General features: G+C 42.4%; 1 protein-coding gene across 1 annotated transcript; it reads left to right on the top strand.

Annotated features, from left to right (window-relative positions):
- Positions 1–370: 370 nt before the first annotated feature.
- Positions 371–20275, top strand: LOC117569624 (homeobox protein caupolican). The gene is made up of 5 exons (XM_034250861.2): positions 371–1365; positions 4733–5428; positions 14446–14552; positions 17325–17629; positions 17863–20275. The coding sequence occupies exons 1-5, from the start codon at positions 1324–1326 to the stop codon at positions 18870–18872; spliced, it is 2160 nt and encodes a 719-aa protein (XP_034106752.1). The 5' UTR covers positions 371–1323; the 3' UTR covers positions 18873–20275.
- The last annotated feature ends 227 nt before the right edge of the window (positions 20276–20502 follow it).

The following is a 20502-nucleotide window of genomic DNA, read 5'->3' as shown; positions in this document are numbered from 1 at the left end:
TTGTTACGGTCGCTGTTCGCCGTCTCTTGTTGTTTTCTTTTTCTGCTCTCGCACACACACACACATACCAACTGAGAGAGCAGAGAGAGAGCGAGCGCAAACACAAACACACGCACACTCATAAGCATGCCAACGAATTTAGGGGAGAAACGAGTTTTGCCAACCGTTGCGTTGCTCTCTCGCTCACACATACACCGCAGCCACAGCGTATCTGTGTGTATCTGTGTGTACATGTTATGCTCTTGTGGTAGCAGTTGTTGTTGTTGGCAGCAGTGCTGTTGCTGTTGCTGTTTTCGCTGTTTTCGATTGTCGGTTGTCGTGTAATTCCCATTTGTCGTACACTTTGTAGTTGCTCAAGAAACTCATGTTAGTCTACTTTTGGCTGTTACGCAGATTGTTCGTATCGTTCGTACGTTCGTTCGTTCGTGTCTGTGCTGTGCTGTGCTGTGTGCTCTGCCTGTGCTGCCTGCCTGCTGCCTTGTGCGCGCCTCTGCCTCTGCTGTCTTGTCGTCAGTGCTCAGCTCAGTGCCCGCAGTGCCAGCGCTAGCGCCTGTCGTGCCGCCTCGCCTCGATTCGATTCGATTGACAAAAAAAAAAAAAGGAAAATACACACAAAAACAAATATCTCCATTCAGTGTGCGTTCGTCTTCGTCTTCGTACTTCGTGTCCCCCTCTGAACCCCACCCAAAAATTACAACCTGGGCATCAGCATCAGCATAAACAACATAACATCCCAGTCGCATAGATTTTTTGGGAGTTCTCAATCGACAAACTGTACGACGCTGGGATTGTTCCAAGCAAACACGTTCGTTGAATCGTGCCAAACCGTTTAACCGTCGGCAAATGCGAAATCGAATTCGAAATCTATTAAATCGGTAACAAAACGGTTGAAAAGCGGTTCCAATCCAAAAAACTAGTGCACCTCAAAAATACAATTCACACACATACACTTACTCACACACTCACCAAATACGCCTCGGCTCAAGAGTGATTATTGTTAAATCAAAAAGAAATAATACAAATAAAAATAAAACACAAATGCATAAAAAAAAGTATAATTAATTGAATACTTAAAACACAATTAGGAGACCAACAACAACAAAAAGGCACACAAATTAATGCACAAGTTGCCCCAAAAGTTTGGTGCCCCTCAAAATTCTATTGAATTGAAATCGCGGATCGAAATCGTGTCGAAGCCCAAATCTGAATAGTTTTTTGGAAATTGTGCGTGTTTTCGAGTGTTGCGAATCCGTAATTCGTGTCCGTTACTTAAGCATATTTTATTAGTTCGACTTGAAAACGCAAAAAAAAATCGAAAATTAAATGACAGTGCACAGTAATGAAACCGGTGTCTGTTTAGTAATGGTGCGTATATATCTAGATAAGTACTACTATAATGCTAAGTGGGAATTAATGGTGTACAGAGATGATCTTTGCAATTGGCAAACTGGATGTGAAATTAATTTCAACTTGTTTTTACAAGTTGTTGAATACAGCGCATTGGACTTGAAAAAGAGATTGAGATCCGCATCGAGATCGAGCAAGAGGAATGAATATACATATGTATATGTGTAGTATATGGTTGCGCTGTTAAAAATAAAAATCGAAATCGACGCGAGAAATTTCAAATCGATGTCTGCCAAATCCCATTTGAATCCCAAAATGTCAGCCATACACATTGTGCTACATTTGTTTAGCGTGCCAAGCGACGGCATCGGTGTGTAGAATTTACACTAGTATGTGTAAGTGTGTGTGCTTTTGTCAATTCCTTTGTCGACACATGTCCAATTGGATGCCAAGCACACACACACACACATTTGCATGTAGTACATGCTTGCTTGCAGTATTTGTGGTGACGATTGTCTCCACTGCACTAGTAGTGAACTCTACACTTCGTAGACATCACACACATTCGTCTACTTAGCTTGTCTCTACATGTTTCAAAATCAAAAAGGCCTTTTACCATATTACTTAGTAGCCGACTTGGCTTGGTAATCTGATCTACATGCTCGCAAATATGGCAAGTTAATGTTGCCTCTTTGCTCAAATGTAATCAATTCAACATTTACTTGACACTTCAGCGCCAACACACAGAAACACACACTCAGACACATTCACACACTTGAACACACATTAATTACAAATAAGTAAAGAGGCAGAGCAACAACTACAACGACAACAACAACAAAGAGGCCCCATAAAATGCTTGCGATAAACAAAACAAAAACAAATAATGTGGAAATGCAACTTGTAGAACAACAAAGAAAACTGAAACCGAAACAGAAACCGAAACTGTAGCCGAAACCGTAAACCGAAAATCGAAAAAATTCGAATTGAAGTCGCAGCGAAAAAAAATTAAAGAGAGAAGAAAAACAGTAACATGAAAAAAGGCAGAAAAATGCAAAACGCTGTGTTTAGATCAAAATGCCGCTGTGCGCGACAGGGATGGCGATAGTGTCGAGTGGATATTCAACACTTTTTGATCGATGCCCAACAAGAACAACAACAGCGAATAACAAAGCACTCGCAGTAGAAAAGTAGAAACGATTTGTTTATTCAAATACACTCTCGGCATGCACTTAGCACAAAATTCGATAGCATTTTTTATACCCGCTATATATTTAAGTGGAGTAGCATTATAAATCGATGTTGAAGAACGCCAGTCTCAACAGCAATTACTACAATATGGCGCGCTCCGTCTGTCTGTCTGTCCACCTCTTTAAACATCTTAATCTCTGAGATTTTAAGAGCTGCAGCTATCACATTTTAGGATAATTCCTCTTAATGCTGCACCTATATGCAATTTAATTTAAGAATTTGGCCACGCCTCTTTTTGACTTTCAAATCGATCATTTATAAATTGTGAGTGCAGTTATAAAATTCAAAATAGGAATTTTTAAAACACTCAATTAAGAGAAGTCATATAATCGATCACATAATAAGCATAATAAGCTATTCAATAAACATTTTTATAAGTTTCGTAATACCCTAAAAATTCTTAGCGGGTATTCAACAGTCAAAAAATGCGTCTACAACCTTTCATCTTGTTTTAATTTTAAATTGTCCACACTAGACATATAAATATATTGGACTTATCGATTTGAGCGAGTGTTCTGTGTATGTCTTTAATGTATGTGTGAGTGCGAGCGAGCGAGTGATAAACATCAGGGCGGCTGCTACAAAGGCGCCAACTGATAAGCGATCCATTGGATGGCAGCGCAGCAAACAGCAGAAGCAAACATCGGGAGCCGCGGCCCCCATATGGGTCATAGAATTAATTTTTAATCGCGTATGGCCACTTGAGTTGTCACTTGGACGCAGTGCATCCGTCTATTTCTAGTGTGAGTGAGTGAGAGAGAGAGAGAGAAAGAGAACGAGAGATGAAGAGCGGCAGAGTGACACAGAGATAAAAATCCAATCTTACAGCCTTTCGATCATTTGTTAAAGAGTGAGAGCGCAGTAGGCGAAGCAAAAGCGAGAGGGAGTGAGGTAAAAGAGGGGGATACGAGTTGATGAGGGAGAGGGGAAGGGGGGGAAAGGGAGCGCCGCCGTTTGCCGCAAAGGCAAACACGAAAAATCAAGAAAAGTTTACGAAAGCAGCCAAAGAGACGATAATAAATAAAAAAAAAACAACCTGAAAACTTGTTTGCGACCGCTGTGCTGCATGCCGCATGTGGCAAAGCACCCAATGCCCCATGTGTGCAAATGTATGCGTTGCAGTTGCAGTTGTTCTCATCGTCGTCGACGTCGTCGTTGTCGTCGATGTTGGTTGACTAAAAGTGTTGACAAAAGTGCGCGATAGGCTTACAATGCACACAAGGCAACATGAACAAGATCCACACACACATACACACACAACGCACACTCACACACACTCAAGTTGCGCTTAGGACATTGCCGTTGTCGTCGCTGTTTGCCGCTCTTCGTTCGTTGCAAGCAATCGGCTGTGTAATTTAAATCAATGTTGTCAATCGAAAACATGATTTGTTGTTAATGGCGGCTCCACTTTGATGATCGGCAGACAGACCGAAAGACAGACAACCGAACCTAGCAGAACCTACGCTCGGCCATTAAGAGGGTCTCGAGTGAAGGAAAGGAACAACAACAAATAACTGGGAGTGGAGAGCGGGACACAGTCGTGTGCTTATCGCATTGATAACAGAGGCAACGATTTTAATTAAGTTTCGCTTCCCCTTCTACTTCTACTTCTACTATTCCCACTCTGCTACCTTAGACTGCCTGTTTTTCCACCTTACTCCGCCCCTGTTTATGAACGTCTTTCTGTCTGTCCGTCTGTTTGCATTCCTAGATCTCAGAGACCATAAGAGCTAACGTTATCAAATTTGGGCACAATACTTCTTATTGTGGCACGCAAATCAAGTTTGTTTTTGAAGTTAGCCACGCCCACTATCGAGTGCCTAAATCAATAAAAATGCGCATAACGAACGTCATTTTATTTTTAGAGACTAGAACTTGGGGGTACGAAATATTAGTGATAGACTGAATGACTACTGAAAATTTTCTTAGGATCGTTCGATAAACTTAGGAAAGAAATAGTTTCCATAGTCAAAATGTGAATTTGTATTATTTTATGCGTTCTCTTCTTGCTAATTTGCGAGATTAAATGTTAGGGATAAACTGAAGTTTCCGTGATTCTAAATTACTATTATAATATTTACTGTTTACAATATTAAATACAAATAATTATATTAATATATTGCATTGCTTGCAGAATGCCGTTTCAACTCGCCTTGCTGCTTCGTCGCCCACAACACCCTCCACAAACGCCGCACAGACGCCACATCCTCCGCCACAGCCGCCACTGTCCTCGTCCGCAACCCAACTGCCGACGCTAGCCCACTCCGCCTCCTCCGCCGCGTCAAGCGCCGCCGCCGGCCTCGGCCTCGGCTCTGGTCCGGGGCCAACGCTGACCGCCGCCGTTGTTGCCGCTGCCGCCGGCTTGCCCAGCAGCGTGCCCCTGCCCTTGACCACAGCCGGCGTCGGCATGGTCACCTCCACAGTGCCGCCGGGCGCACGCTCCGGCTCGCCTTGCTCCGCCGCTGTCACACCCTATGGCGTCTCGGCCTCCGCTTCAGCGGGCAGCAGCGCCGGTCCAGGACCATCAGCATTGCCTGCCGTGGGAGGCGTTGGACCGCCACCACCAGGCGGACCGCCAGCACCCGGAACGGGAGGACCGAGCGGGAATCCGAATCGCTGCTGTGACACGGGACGCACCATCTACACGGATCCCGTGAGTGGACAGACGATTTGCTCCTGCCAATACGATATGCTCAACTATCAGCGACTGGCGGCAGCTGGCGGTCTTGTGCCGGGACCTGGTGGAGTGCCACTTGGCGTCTATCCCGAGGGCATGTCCGCTTACCTTTCGGGCATTGCCGCGGATCAGCCGCCATTCTACGCTAATCCGGTAAGTGAACGTGCCACACATGCAACATACAGCGTGCAGCATACAGCATGCAAACGCAGCTCGTTGACAACGTCAACTGAAAGAAGAGGAGGAAGACAGGAAAAAAAAGAAAAGGGAAACGCTGTTCATAAGTCATGCGACTAAACAATGGTGCAATAAATTTCTGAATTTGTCCAACGTCCGTGAGGAGACCACCGTCGTCGTCTTCTTCGTCGTCGTCGTCGTCGTTATTTGATCGTGTGCCAGCCAGAAAAAGAAGAGAGCTGGAGACTCGAGACTCGCCAGTGCTTCCGAACATGTGTTCAAGCTCTTTTGGAGCTTGGGCTTTATTGGCGCGTTCTAGGCAGAGATTTGTCAAGTCTCCTGCCTTGGACAACTGACACTATGATCATTCTCTCAGTCTACGTCTGTGACCTTTCGAGCTACGTTTTGTCTTGGTGATATTTCAAGTCGCATTATTTTGCGAAGACTAAGCGTGCCCGGGGCCGAGGGCCATGTCATATGTCTGCCTTACAATCGAGCGAGAGGCATCCTCTGTTGGTTTGCTCGTTGCTTTGCCTGCCTCTGCTGGGTTACAGCAGTGTGTCCATCCCAGTGTCCAATGTCCGGCGCTTCATTCATTTTTTTTGTTGTGGCATTGTTCGCCGAATTATTTCTAATAGCAGCGTGTAATTTGCTTTTGTTTGCCAAACAATTCTATTTGGTTTCACTTCCCTTGGACCACATGCCGTGTCCTCGGGTCAAGCTGGTCAACTTGTCCTAGGGATCGAAGGTTTGCCCCCCACTGTGTGTGTTTTGGCCATACGATAACCATTCGAAGGGATCCTGTGTGGCTTAGGCAGTTCACTTGAATTCCAAAAAACAATCGAAGAGTCCATTACTTGACATATGCTTCAGAAGACACTCAATTAGCACAGACTCCGTCTCCGACTCCGATTTCTACTTATCTTTTTTTGCTGCAGACTCTTCTTCTGTCTCTGACTGTGAGTCTGAGCAATAGTCCCATCAAATCATAAAATCACAAAGACCACAAATGACTGCGGATTGTGCTATTATTGATTTGCGGGATCAGCGATTATGTGAGCTATAAAATGTTAGTGACATGTTAGGGAGACAGAATGATAATATTTTAGGGAACTTACTTACGTAAATGTAAAAATGATATTAATACAATCTCTCAATAATAAAAATTGTTAGAATTTAAATCTATCCTATAAAAACATTCATAAAATACCTTCTTAACTTTTGTTAGATTTTACAAGTTCAATGAGCTATTATTTTTTCCAGTAATAGCTAAATTCCTTAGAGATAATTTCTACATAAAAGTATTTAAACATTTGCATTGCATTCAACTCTTTCAAGCCACTTGCAACCTTAAAACAGACATCCAAGCAACAAGTTTCCTGTAGAACACTAAGACAGACAGCTGGACAGATAAGTTTTCGCTTGTCCCAATGCGTTGCTTCTTTCCCTTGCACGATAACATTATAATTCCCTCTGCACGAGGGTTATATATTAACATTGTTTTAAAGTAAACATATTTTTATGGCTTATAGCTGATGTTCTGCAAGCTTTGCATATCTCGTTCCAGTAGAATGTTTATAATACAAAAGCGCTTGCATCGCGTGCAGAGCGCAGTTGAAGCTTCAAAAGGATGTTCTGCAAAATAACAAGAAGTTTGCATACAAGAAAAGAATACTAAACTAAAACCTATGTCAAATGGCTTTCTAATAAGCTGAATATTAGACGAAACTATGACATTTAAATTTGAGAATATTGTGTTTGAATAAAAGAAATATTTTAACATAAATTATAGATACAATTCGATAAAATAAATATTATTTATACCAATCGTATAAAGTTTGTTTTCTGATTGTTTAATGAATTCCTTCTTCAGAATTCAGAATTCTTGAAATATGTTAAGCAACCAAATTACAAAAAATATTCTTAGTCGTGTAAAAAGTTGTCAAAATGTTGTTAAATCAACCAATCGTCAGATCTGTTTGAGTGTCGCGTCATGTTGTCTGTACCCGACAATACCAGGCAACGAACTGTCCATCCATCAAGTATGTAAATATTTACATCAAGTGTTTGGAATGCCCGCAATAATGACAGAAGTCGAAATAAAGGCGAGTGAAAAGCGATCGACGCACGGTCCATTGTAAAGGGGCATTGTGTGTGTGCGTTGATAATCGAATGAATATACATTCATCGCTGCTATTCATATGTATATGAATAATCGAATATATGCATGTATAAATATCGATTTGTATTTTGAGCCAGCTTAGACAAAAGCTCAGCACACAAAACCGGAGCCAGTCTCCAGTAGCTGTGGTTTTGCATAAATTTTGGTTTTATTGCCGCTTTTCTGATTGTTATAGAAGATGCACACAGACACACACAATGACAGACGAACATATCTGTATCTGTATCTCTGCATATTTGTGTGTGAGTATCTTTTGGGACTTATTAAAAAAGTCGTCGCTTTTGAAATTTATCGATTGGTGATTTACCACTGTCGCAACTTGTCGCCCACGCTTCGCCTCGCTGACGCAGCAATTGATGTATTGATGTATTCTATGTACGCATGCTTGTATGTATGTGCATACACAGAGCGAAAAAATCAATACGCTTCCGCATTCGTTGGTAACATATTTTTGCCTCAATTGGATAGAAATTTGCTCACTTTGTAAATTTATTCTTTGAAAAAAGGTTCATTCAAGATTGTATTCCAAAAAATAATGGTCATATTCAGTGTATTCCTCAATATTTAGTATTTATTGATATTTATTTCCCAAATATTTATTTTTTAATTCAAATTCAAGTTCTTGCTGAAATCTCTATTTGAAATTCATAAAATGTATATATTTTTCTCTCTGTGTACGAAGCACGCAATAAATACAAATATGTCTTAATATTGATTGAGGCATTTAAGTTTGAATTTTCCGGCCGCGGCGCAGCTGCATAAATCATCCGGCGATCGTAATTAGTCAACTGCGGCATTTTCAAGAGCCGCCGGCGCTAAACTGGAGCAATTTTTCTTCGAACTTAGGCAGCGCGAGTATCATCTGAATACGCATACATACAGTAAATATACTGATATATAGAGATATAAATGTGCGATACACATTTCATTCGGGGAGTCGGGAGAGTTGTAAAAGTGTCGGCTCGGTGCGGTGGATTCATTACTTTGACACGAGCTGTCAAGCGGCTGTCATTTTGCCGCAGCACGGGAATATATTTCGTCGTTGTCTTCATGCTAAATGGTGGATGATGGTTCCAAGGTGGATCTGGCTCTGACTCTGCCGCTGACTCTGTCTCTGTGTAGATGTTGCTGCAACGCGCTGCCTGTCATTTCAAATGGGCGCAAAAGAAGAAACATTTGAAGAGCGCCGCCTGCCAAACAAATAGGCCAAGCCGAGAGGCAAAGTCAGGACAGGCCGCGCCCGGTGTCGTTGAGGGCGTCGACTGCTACTTTTCGTACCTTATTAATAAATTTGTCAACACGCAACTGACAGGCCTCTGTGCCGCATGTCTGTCTTCCTGTCTGTGAGTTTGCCCCCGCCTACGAACTGTGCCCCTTGCCCCTGTCAGACGTCAGTTGATCTGTATTTATCCTTGACGTTAGCGCATATGTTGCATCCTGAGTTCAGCTGCCGTCGCAATTAGACACTCAACTGGCTGAGTATATTGACTTTTTGCTACACTCTCAACTCTCTAGTCTCTAAGTGCCACAACATCATCAAGAGCAACAGCAACAGCAGCAACATCAACATCAATGTCAAACGCCAACAACAATGGTTTTGAGGCATGAAATTTCGCACTCGACAATCAGCTTGCTCTTTGAGGGGATGGGGGAGGCGCAAACAAAAGGCTACGCACAAGTGTATGTGGCATATCCATTGCTGCCACACATCCTGTGTGTCCTATGGGAGCTACAAAAACTTTTCGCCAGCGGCAAAGTTGACTTGGAAAATCCTACGAAAAAGGCAAACTACAAATCGTAGCTGGTCGTCGCTTGTACCACCAATGAGCGCCAGAGTTGCCACCCTGCCCGCACGCACATGTGGCACATGAAACAACCCTAACATGAGGCACTTGCTACATGCACTGATTTGTCAACTTTCAAAATGTCGAAAGTGTCGTTCCTTTGGGTTGGGGATTTGCTGTTTTTGTCTTGCTGTCCGTCCCCCGGTCCGTCCTTGTTGTCCTAATGGCAAGGTGACGTCTCTGAGGCTGTGTGTTGTGTTGTGTGTGCATGTGTTTGGTCTAAGTACTAAATACATTTCACTCTCACGGTCTCCTCGTCAATCTCTCGACTCTCGACTTGCCTCGCATTGTTATTTTGCCTCTAAGTGTTGTGGAAAGTTTTTGTGTTGTGTTGGCATTGTTGTTTGGCTTTTTGGCAAAGTTGAAAATGTTCGTTAACAGTAAATTTTGCACTCACTCACTCAAGGGAAGTTCTCGACTCCGCTCTCCTCCGTTGGGTGTCTACGAGAATGTCTGAATGCGTTGGAGTTAGGGTGGGGGGCGGCTCCTGACTACAACAAACAAATTAGCAGTCATGGCAACTGCCAAACAAACCAACAAAACGAACAACGGGCCAAACAAACAAGTCGCCAGCCCAGAACCCCGCACACACTCCTCGTACATAACTGAAGCTTGAGCTTGAGGCGCCACAACCATGTTGTCGTCCAGCACATTGTAGCAACAACTTTATAAGCGCCGTACGCAATAACTGTCAAGCCTACGTGGAAGCGTTTTCTGTGGCATTTGTTGGCTGGCGCTAGGAGACATCATCTTCTACTAAGCGTTTCCGAAAAAGTCAAAGTCCTCACAGATTGAGATTCTGCTTGACTCTGATTCTGATTCCGATTCCGATTCCAATGCTGATGCCATTCATTCCATTCACTTCCACCTCGAACTCGCTGGCGAGTACAGACAGGAATGCGATGCGTAAACGTGCGTTTATTTTTAAATCGAAGCAGCAATTAATTAACTCGACCCGTCATTACGCGCATCATTAACATCGCGACGCATCAGGCGACAGACCACCACAGGCACAAACCGCAGGGCTGCATCGCCGGCAGGGACGGAGACGAGGCACCGACTAGGGACTGCCATCAAATCGCATCCGAATTCGTTTCGTTTCGAATATTGTATCGACAATGTGTCGACCAATTGTCGTGGGGTTGTTGGCGTGAAGCGTGAAGCACACAGTGCTCCACATTGAAAATTCGTTGCATTTCCAGTTTCTCAGAGTTCTCTGCCTCTTTTTTTTGTTGGTCTTCACATTCATTAATTTGCTGGCTTTCATTCACAAGTTGAGCAAGCCGCGAAATCTCAGCTTGCAATGCGTGAAGCTGCACACTACGCCAAAGACAGAAGTGACACAACACAGAAGAAGTTAAAGGAGTATTTTCTTATACCAGAAGAAGAACTGTGGATTATGCTTAACGTTTGTACAGTATTTTTTTTTATACTAAAAGCAAAGTTTACAAACTAACTTCTGTTTAAAATAGGTATAATTCCTCACGTGTTTAGCAATTTCGAACACTATTTTGTTGTAATAGGTTTCCGTGAAATAACTTTGTAAAAAGTGATCAATTATGCCAGCTACATTATTTTTTTAGCATTCATAAATACAGTTTACAGTTTTCGGCTTTTTTGAACAATCTTTTTAGTTGTACTTAATATAAATATTCTTTTGACGTTCCGAAAGCGCTTACAGAATTTTAAATATTTTTCAATCGATCGCTTTAAAAGTTTTGTGTCAAAAATAAATGAAAATGTCCGCAAGTGATTTAAGTAAATGAGATTCTTTGCGATATAAATAGTGTTTGAAGTGTTAAATAAAAATTATATTCAGTTGAATAAGCAAATATTTAAATACATAATGCTTTGATAATTGATATTCTATTGAAAATAATAGATTTAAATAAATATTGTTTGGAGTGTTAAATAGAATAATAATTCTATTGCATAACCAACTTCAAGAAGGCAAATAATGTGCTATATGTGCGATAAGAAATAGTTACAGAACTAAAACAAATAACTTTTAGATGCCTCATAACAATTCAACTGAAATTCCGCTGCACTCTAAATAAATTTCAATAAATGTCATCAAATAAAGTTACTAGAGTGCAAAGTTAGCTTATTAAAGTATTAAATCCATGAAAGCTAACTGTATAAGCAACTTTATTTGCTGTTCCACTTTCATATTAATTCCTCCACTTAGCGTTAAAGCAACTTTAAGCTACCACATCGCTTAGCAACTTTTACAAGTGGAGTGCCTGTACTTGTAGGTGTTTTGCAGGCAGCATTTGAAGAGAGCAAAGCGAACTACTTATAACCGCTATTAGCAGTAGAGATACAGACAAATATAGAAGAGGATCGGTTGCAAGTACAAGCGCTGCAATTCGAGTATCGTATTTGCGCTTGTTGCCAGCCTCGTTGTTGGGGCTGTAATAATAAACGCGAAAAGTAGTTGCACACACTTGTCGAGTATTCATGTTGTATTCATATTTTGCATCACACGCAAAAATCTCGGGAGCTGTTAAACGGTAGCGCAAAGGAGGAGCAAGGGTTGAGGAGAAGCAGGAGACTGTTGGTTCCTACTGTAAGTGGTAGCAAACGCAACAATTTATAGGATGTTGCACTCGCATGTCCATGTCCGTGCCCATGTCCATGTCTGTGGGCAGCACGCACTATAACACGCTCCATTCGCAGATCGGGAGGAGGAGGAGGGCGAGGAGAAGTAAGAAGAGAGGCAGGAGAAGTTAGCAGCGGATACTCTTGATGTTAATGCTAAACATGGTGCTGATGCCGTTGTGGTGGCTGTTGCACGTTTGATAGTTGAATTGCGATTATTGTAAAAGTTGTAAAAATGTATGGAAACCGGTTAAGTCGACGACGACCTTTTTAACTTCATTGAGGAATCGGATTCGAATCGTATACGAATTCGATATCAGACTCTCTCAATCGTAGGATGCGGAATCCTTGTATTTGTGTTTGTGTTGTGTGCTTGCAACTGGTAATTGATCGCTTGGCTGCAAGTTTTGCAGCGACCTTCTTCCGATGACGATGCCAAAAACTGTAATTTAATATTGTCTCGCGAGTCTTGGCCAAAAAGGTTGTAAAACGTTTTGCTAAATGACTTCTGCGAACTGCACGTTACGAATGCTTTCCTGCCTTGTGCTCTGACCTGTCTAAAGACAGCCAGCCAGCCAGCAAGCCAAAAGGGACTCTCTGATCTCTTGTCTGTCTGTTGCTGGCCGTTTATCAGTCTATCGCTGACTTGGCTCAAAGCAAACCTGACCACATGCTGAGCCCATGCGAACCTTTGCCGTTGCCAATACAGACAGCATTCTCTCGTAACACACACAAAATATTTCCGATTTGCTAAGAGAGAGTAAGAACTCTGAAGATGTTGATAAGACAGTTAAAAAACTGAAGAAATAAACATGGCCAACTGAGCAGGAGATGTGTATCGATCGTCATCGCCATGACCTTTGACACTCGCCAAGCAACAGCTGTCTCTCTCCTGTCTGTCTGTCTGTCTGTCCTTCTCCACTCTGCAGTCGCAACTCAAGCAATCGCTAGTCGTTATCACAACGCTTAAAACACGGCAAACAGCTGACAACGACAACAGCAATGACAACAACAGCAACAGCAACGACAATCGACGGCGACGTCAACGGCAGCCAACATCTGTCGCAGTGAATTTCGACAAGACTAAATTACTAAATGTGTATATAAGTAATTGTCATGTTACACTTAATCAACATACATACAACATCCCATCACATCGCATCGCATCGCATTCGCATCGCATCTCCTAGTCTCTTCGCATACCTTTGAGTCTCTTCACTGTGCATCAATTGTCTGCGATTTTAATTACACAATGTGCAACTGTCTGTGTGTGTGAAATGTGACTACATACTTATGCACATGTATTCAGATGTTGCTCATTATCAAAATAAAATGAATCCCAATTGAATTGAATATAGCGAATACTCGCTGCTTTAATCACGTCGCCTCCTCATGCCACAAGATCAGCGCAGCGCAGCAGATGCTCGACTGAGGTTCGATTGGTGCTTATCTTATTGTACAGTGGGGTAAAATGGGTACACAAATACAAATAAATATGTACATACAAGTGTCTCTTTAATCACGGAATTTAACTAGAAATTTGGAAATGCTTTGCTTGAAGTGCCAAGTTTAAAAATTGCCCTCAAATGCCCTCTAAATTTGTTAATAAATAATTAAAAATAATTTAGAAATATATTTGACGATTATAATTTCACATATTCTTCTATATACGAGCAGTTCTCTAGTTATATTTCTATTAGTTTTGTGTTTAATCGTACCTCTTAAGCCAAAGTTCAATCGCAGTTCTAATTATTGCGCGTGCTTATCGCTCAATCTGACAGAAATTTATGATCATTAAGCGCACATTGTTTAGCTTAACACATTTACATATAATCAATTGATAGTTTTGTATGTCTGACAGCAGCTGCTCGTCTCTTTCTAATCACTTGATAGCAGCAACTTACCTCTTCACTTGCCATTGCTCTTGCTTGCTTGGACTATGGAAGGAATTGAAAACAATCTGCATACATTTTAAAGCTAAAACTAAACTTGAAAAGTATTTTACACAATGTGTTTTAAGCAATGCATTTGTATTTTTGTTTATTTTTCTATATGGTTAACATATTTGCTCTGCTCAAACTCGTAATATTAAACGAATTCCTTGGCCCAACAAACGTCTAGCTGCCACCGTATAATTAATTTGTTGATAACAACGCACAGCAGCCGCAGCAACAAAACACGAAATACAAAACACAAAACACGAAACTGTAAAATGTGTACTAATCATTTGTTTAACATGATTTTTAAATACTCATAACTCTGGGGGTTCAAGGTCTTCCTGTTTGGTCGGCTGCAGATTGTGTCGAAAAGTATTTATAATACGTATTTAACTAATTAATTTTAATCTCTTTGTGTTTATTTTGCAGGCTGGCATCGATCTGAAGGAGAACCTGGTGGCTGGAGCAGCGCCTTGGCCATATCCCTCGATGTATCATCCATATGATGCGGCATTCGCTGGATATCCCTTCAATAGGTAAGAAATGCTCCCTTACGATACTCGTTTACGATATTCGCTTACGATACTCGGCTCGACATTGTGACATTGTGTGGGGCGAGAACATGAGCGGTGGTCCGACAGGCGATCAACGCCAACACCAGCCTGACTACGTGATCGTACGTGATCGGCAAGCGAATCGATGTGCTCAGGGCGCGGCCTCAACAGTAGCGCACTCGGAATGAGTATTCGAAAGTACGAGTAAATGCAGTTGCAGTTTGGGGCAGTGTTGCATGCAAATGCCAACGCAAGAAATTCGGCCAATTCAATTGAAAAGTAAAAGCCAATACAATACATGTGTGTACATGAAAGCGCAGTCAGCTTTATTGCATTTTCTATTATCATTAACGATAATTTATTTGCTTGTAATTGATCGCTTGCCGACGGCAGTCGACAGAGTGGCTGCTTCCGCTGGACATCGACAGCGACATCGACAGCGACGTCGACATCGACTTCGACATACTCGTAAATATCCAAACAAAGTTGTCGATTGAACAACATCGACAACATCCCGTCACGTCACGTACCCCGCTCTCTCTCTCTCTCTCTACCTCTCTATGCGTCTCTCACCTTCTCTTTATCTGTCAGCTCTTCCCATTGTTTCTGCTGTAATTGACACCCATAACAAAAATTTGAAAGTTGAGTCATGTCCATTTGCACAGGTTGTACATTGTAGTGATTGTTGCTGTTGTTGTTGTTGTCTATCAATAATATTCACAATAAATCAATTTTGAGTTATTTTACTGTGACGTGCCGCCGAAGTTCTTCTGCTCCTCTCCCTCTCTCTCTCTTCCTCTCGTTTCTCGATTCTGAATTCAGCAAGTCAACTCGAATTGTGGAAGCCAAGTCGAGTTTTGTTTTTTAGCAGCCCAACCCTACTATATATTGTAGTTATTAAAGGGGCGTGGGTGCCTTTTGCCATTGTTCCACAACATCCACAGACGCCATCCACATCCACATCAGCATCGCCTCGCGACGCGACGCACGCCGCTTTTTGTGTTGTGTTGATAGTGTAAAATTAAAAAAATTTATTCAACTGTCATGTGATCAAAGGCTGGAATGGCTGTCGGCGCAGGTGTTTTGCACTCGGCAACACTTTGCTTTTCAAATTTAAATTAATTAATGCAACGCACACACTCCATCTCCATCCATCCAGCCAGAGTGAGATAGCCAATAATTGTGTGGCAGCCACACAGACACAATATCGTCAGTGCAGCTGGCAGCCAACAACTGGCAACTGGCAACAGACAACGGGCAACGGCAACTGCAAATTGTTCAGGGTAACACATGCACATTTTGCCTCTTCCTCCACTTCCCTATACCGATACATATATAGTATAGTATGTATGCTAACTGCCCACAAAAAGCGATAAAGGACAGTTGCTGCTGCGCCATGTCGCGTCCATTGACTGGGCAGTTAAGAGCCGATAGCTGAAGCGGTGGAAGAAGAGAGAAGGAGCGAGACAGGAGTAGGCTTTGGAGATAAAGCAGGAGCAGCTTCAGCAGCAGTTCAAGCGGGAATACCGCCAGGGAGTAGGAGAATCAGCAATAGATAGAAGAGAACGAGTAAAACAATAAATAGGAATAGAAAATGGGGAAGCGGATAGAATAGAAAGTGGTGTAGCAAAGGTTTAGGAAATAGGGAAGGAAAAATTTGTAAAAAAAAAAATTGAATAAAAATGGAAGTAGAGTTGGACTCATAAAAAGTTAGTCGAAAAGGTAGCCACAATGTTAGTGTTAGGAGTGAAGAATGTAGAATAAAATGAAGTAAATATCACAGTGGAAAAGGTATAGAAAATGCAGTATAGAATAGAATAGAATATAGTATAGAAACAAATATTAAATAAAGAAACTAAGTAATAGAAATTAAAGTATTACTAAACGGAATGAAGTAGAAGGTAGAAAAATAATTAAGAAATGCAGTAAAAATTAAGTATGAATGAAATTGCGTAAGTAAAAAATAACTAAAGAAACAAGTAGAGATACTATAGTAGAATATGTATTCAGGTAAATAAAAAAATAGAAAGTAAATAAAGTAAGAAAGTATTATGCAACATTTAAAGAAGGAAGTAAAAAAGAATGGGAGAAGGAAAGTATCAGAAGACACTTTAAAAATGGGAAGTAGTTGAGGATTATTCTCTGAGTGGGAATAAGAAACTCTGAAGTATATAAGGAATAAAGTGAGGAAATAGATGAGTGATTTGAGGAGGAAGTGGAAGCAGTACTTTTGATAGTCGATGCACCAGAGATAACATTAACAATCGGGGAGCAGCAGGAGAGAAACCAGAACATGCTATAAAAGCAGAAGTTGAGCTAGGAGAGAGGAGTCAACAGCAGTAGGCACAAGAGTTGTGCCCGGCAAGCGAAACTGTTGCAGCACCCACAAGGGGGAGGGAAGAGAGCTGGCAGCGTAGCCACAGCCACCATGGGGTCAGCTTGGAAATATGTTGCGAGACCGCAAACTGCACATGTGTACAAGCATTAATGTTGCCGGGACACAGACATGGCGCAATTGCCCAATGGGTTTCATGGCCATGGCAAATGTGTTTATTATGAACAAATGTTGCACACAAGTGGCAAATGTGGCAAGTGCGGCAAGTGAAGCAGAGAGGCAGAGTCAGTGGGATATACACTGCTAATAGCCGCACCAGCAGTTGACCAGTTTAATATAATAATGAGTGCACCACACTCCCACCCCGTTATTACAACCCATTTTAACCCATTCCTTCTTTAATCTTGCTCTATTTGCAGCTATGGCATGGATTTGAATGGAGCGCGACGAAAGAATGCCACACGCGAGACGACATCCACGTTGAAGGCTTGGCTCAACGAGCACAAAAAGAATCCGTATCCCACCAAGGGGGAGAAAATAATGCTGGCAATTATCACAAAAATGACGCTCACTCAGGTGTCCACCTGGTTTGCGAATGCGAGAAGAAGACTGAAAAAGGAGAACAAAATGACCTGGGAGCCAAGAAATCGTGTCGACGACGATGATGCCAACATCGATGACGACGATGACAACGACAAGAACACCGAGGATAATGATTTGCTAGGTAAGTTTAAGTTCCCAATTTAAGTTCATAAATCTAAAAAAAACCGTGAAAGTAAAAAACCCAATAATTAAAGAAGAGTAGTAGAAAAATTCCTATGTTAGAAGCTTACCAAAGTTAGGAGCTAAACTCTTTTAAAGAATTAATGGAGAAATATATTTAGACTAGGGAAACAATAAAATTAATTAATTTGCCTAACTTACTAATCGTTTCCCTATTCCATTTGCTACTTACAGATGCCAAGGACTCTGGACTCGGATCGAACGACGACAAGGATCGCATGGGCCGCCTAGGAGACATGATGGGTGATCGCCCCGGCGAGAGCAACAACAGTGAATGGTCGGAATCGCGACCTGGCTCACCAAATGGTTCCCCAGATCTTTACGATCGTCCTGGCACGCATCCGCTCTTCCATCCCGCCGCCCTGCATCATCACTTCAGACCGCCAACCGGTTCGCCGCCGGACATTGCCGCCTATCACCACCATCAGCAGCAGCTGCTGCAACAACATCAGCAGGCGCAACAGAATTCGCTACAGACTGCAGTTGGCGGCACTGGCGGCAGTCTGACTGTAAAACCAAGGATCTGGTCGCTGGCCGACATGGCTAAGGATGGCAAGGAGACGAACACGGCGGCCAAGGATAGTTCGCCGGCGAGCGAATTGCCGCCCGCACAACCAGCGTTCTACGGACATGCGGGTCAGCATCAGCATCCATCGCCCGGCAAAATACTCTCGCCGCTGGCGGCTCGCATCCCCAACTATGCTCCCTATGTGCGTCCCGATCTCTATCGCGGCTTCTACGGTCCCGCCGCCGCAGCTGCAGCGCACCTCAGCGCCCCGACGCAGGAGTTCCTCGAGCATCAGCGGCACTTTGGCGCCAGTCTGGCGGCGCACAATGGCCTCGGCATGAATCCGCTGCTGTGGAAGGCCGCAGTTTCGGGAGCTGCCACCGGACAGCACTTTGCGCCCCTCAGCCTGACCACAACGAGCAATGCGGGACAAGGACCGCAAGTGGCGCCACCGCCAGGTGCTTCGCCCTCGGCTTCGAGCTCCTCCTCGTCGATGGGCTGCGATGTAGTGCACATTCCCACCAGCGGTGGGCATACATCAGGTGGCGCTGGAGGTGTTAGCACCCAGCATATGATTGGTCCCATCTCCAGCAATTCGACGTCGTCGTCCTCGTCCTCGAATTCGGGCAAGATATCGCCAGGCGTGAATGTGACCTCGCTAAGCGGCAAGCCATGACCCCCATCGCTATCGCTCTCGCTGTCCGCTTCAGCATCAGCATCAGCTTCCACATCCGCGTCCCCCGATCCGTACGCATTGCCGACGGTAGTTGCCAACAGCAACAGTGGAGCAACCACCGCATCTCCGATCTCGGCATTTCGATCGCTCTCCCTGATCGCCATACGCGAGCATCAACTGCAGCAGCAGCAGCAACAACAACAACAACAGCAGCAAGGAAGTAAACTGGCCATGCTGAGGCCATAGATCACTTGAGGGGAAGCTGGATCATCGATCGGTCAACTTTCGGACAATAATTTACATGTGATTATTCGGTATTTTGATTAAACGCCGCTTACACCAAATAGCAAAGAAGAATCATCCCGCTCAGAGGAGCCAACGATCGGTGCACAACAACAACAACAAGAACAGAACAAGAATAGCCACCGCATTAGCAACCGCATTAGCAAGCTGCAACCGCAATAGCAACAGCAATCGCAACAGCAAACCGCAACCGCAAGGACTTTGTGCAATTTTTCGTGGGAATGAAAAATCCTAAAATCTAATTGATAAACGATAAATGATAATTGATAAAAACAATGCATAGAAATGATAACTGATAATTGAAAATACATTAATTTTAATACGAGTACATACAACTTATGCAATCAGAGCTTATAGGAAGTAAATTTGTAAGAGTTAGTGAAAAACGATCCCCCAATGATATAAACATCAAAAGCGCGCGCGCAATCATCAAACAGCGCTCCACTTTCGTCCTCAGTCCTAATTCCTCCTATACTATACATATTCTTTACTATAGCTGCTTCATTCTTGGGGGCTGATCCATCGACAATTGCGGTAGAGACGATTCCCTCCTTTGGGTGGACTAAACATATCAAAAACGTCTCGCTCCAAACACAATACAACAAGAGAAAAAATATCCCTACTCTCACCCCCTACACACACTTTGGCCCCTTATCCAAACCAAATATGCAAGTTAAATGCGAGCAATGATTGATTTAGTTGTTGTAGATCTTTTTTGTTTTTATTGTCTTAAGTTATAACTTTGTTCCTGTCGTTTGTAAATTTAATTTATTGCATTGTATTCTACGATAATATTGTATTGTATTGTATTGTAATTGTACTCTACGCTATTTCTCTATTGTATGTATTTATTTGATAAATTGGCAAAACACGTCTTACCTATAATAGTGTACGAATGAATATACATATATATTATTACCAATATATATAGTATATATGTGTGTGTATATCTAATCTAATTATTGCTGTATTTTATGCACAAATCGTATGTAAGCTCGCATAATTTTAGCGCCCTAAGCGGATAGTGTAATATAATGCAACTGTATATAACTACATAAATATATATATACGAGTATATATAAATATAAATAAAAACTGAAAACGATACATATAAAAATTCAAATTGACGAGTCTTTTGTTACTTAACGGGGGAAGGTAGAATTTTTTTGTTTTTTAACCTTTGAATTTTAGTTGAAATGAAATACTTCATTTCTCAAAATATATATGCTGATTTTAAAAGAGACAACTGCCTAGTCCCAAGTACTGTCGAAACTTTCTATATAATACCCAGTTTTCCAGCTTATTCATAGATTATTTACTAAAAAAA

This window comes from Drosophila albomicans, chromosome 3, assembly GCF_009650485.2.
Source record: "Drosophila albomicans strain 15112-1751.03 chromosome 3, ASM965048v2, whole genome shotgun sequence".
Lineage (NCBI taxonomy): Eukaryota > Metazoa > Arthropoda > Insecta > Diptera > Drosophilidae > Drosophila > Drosophila albomicans.
The sequence above is the reverse complement of the archived record's forward strand: the minus strand, read 5'-3'. Positions and strand labels throughout refer to the sequence as shown.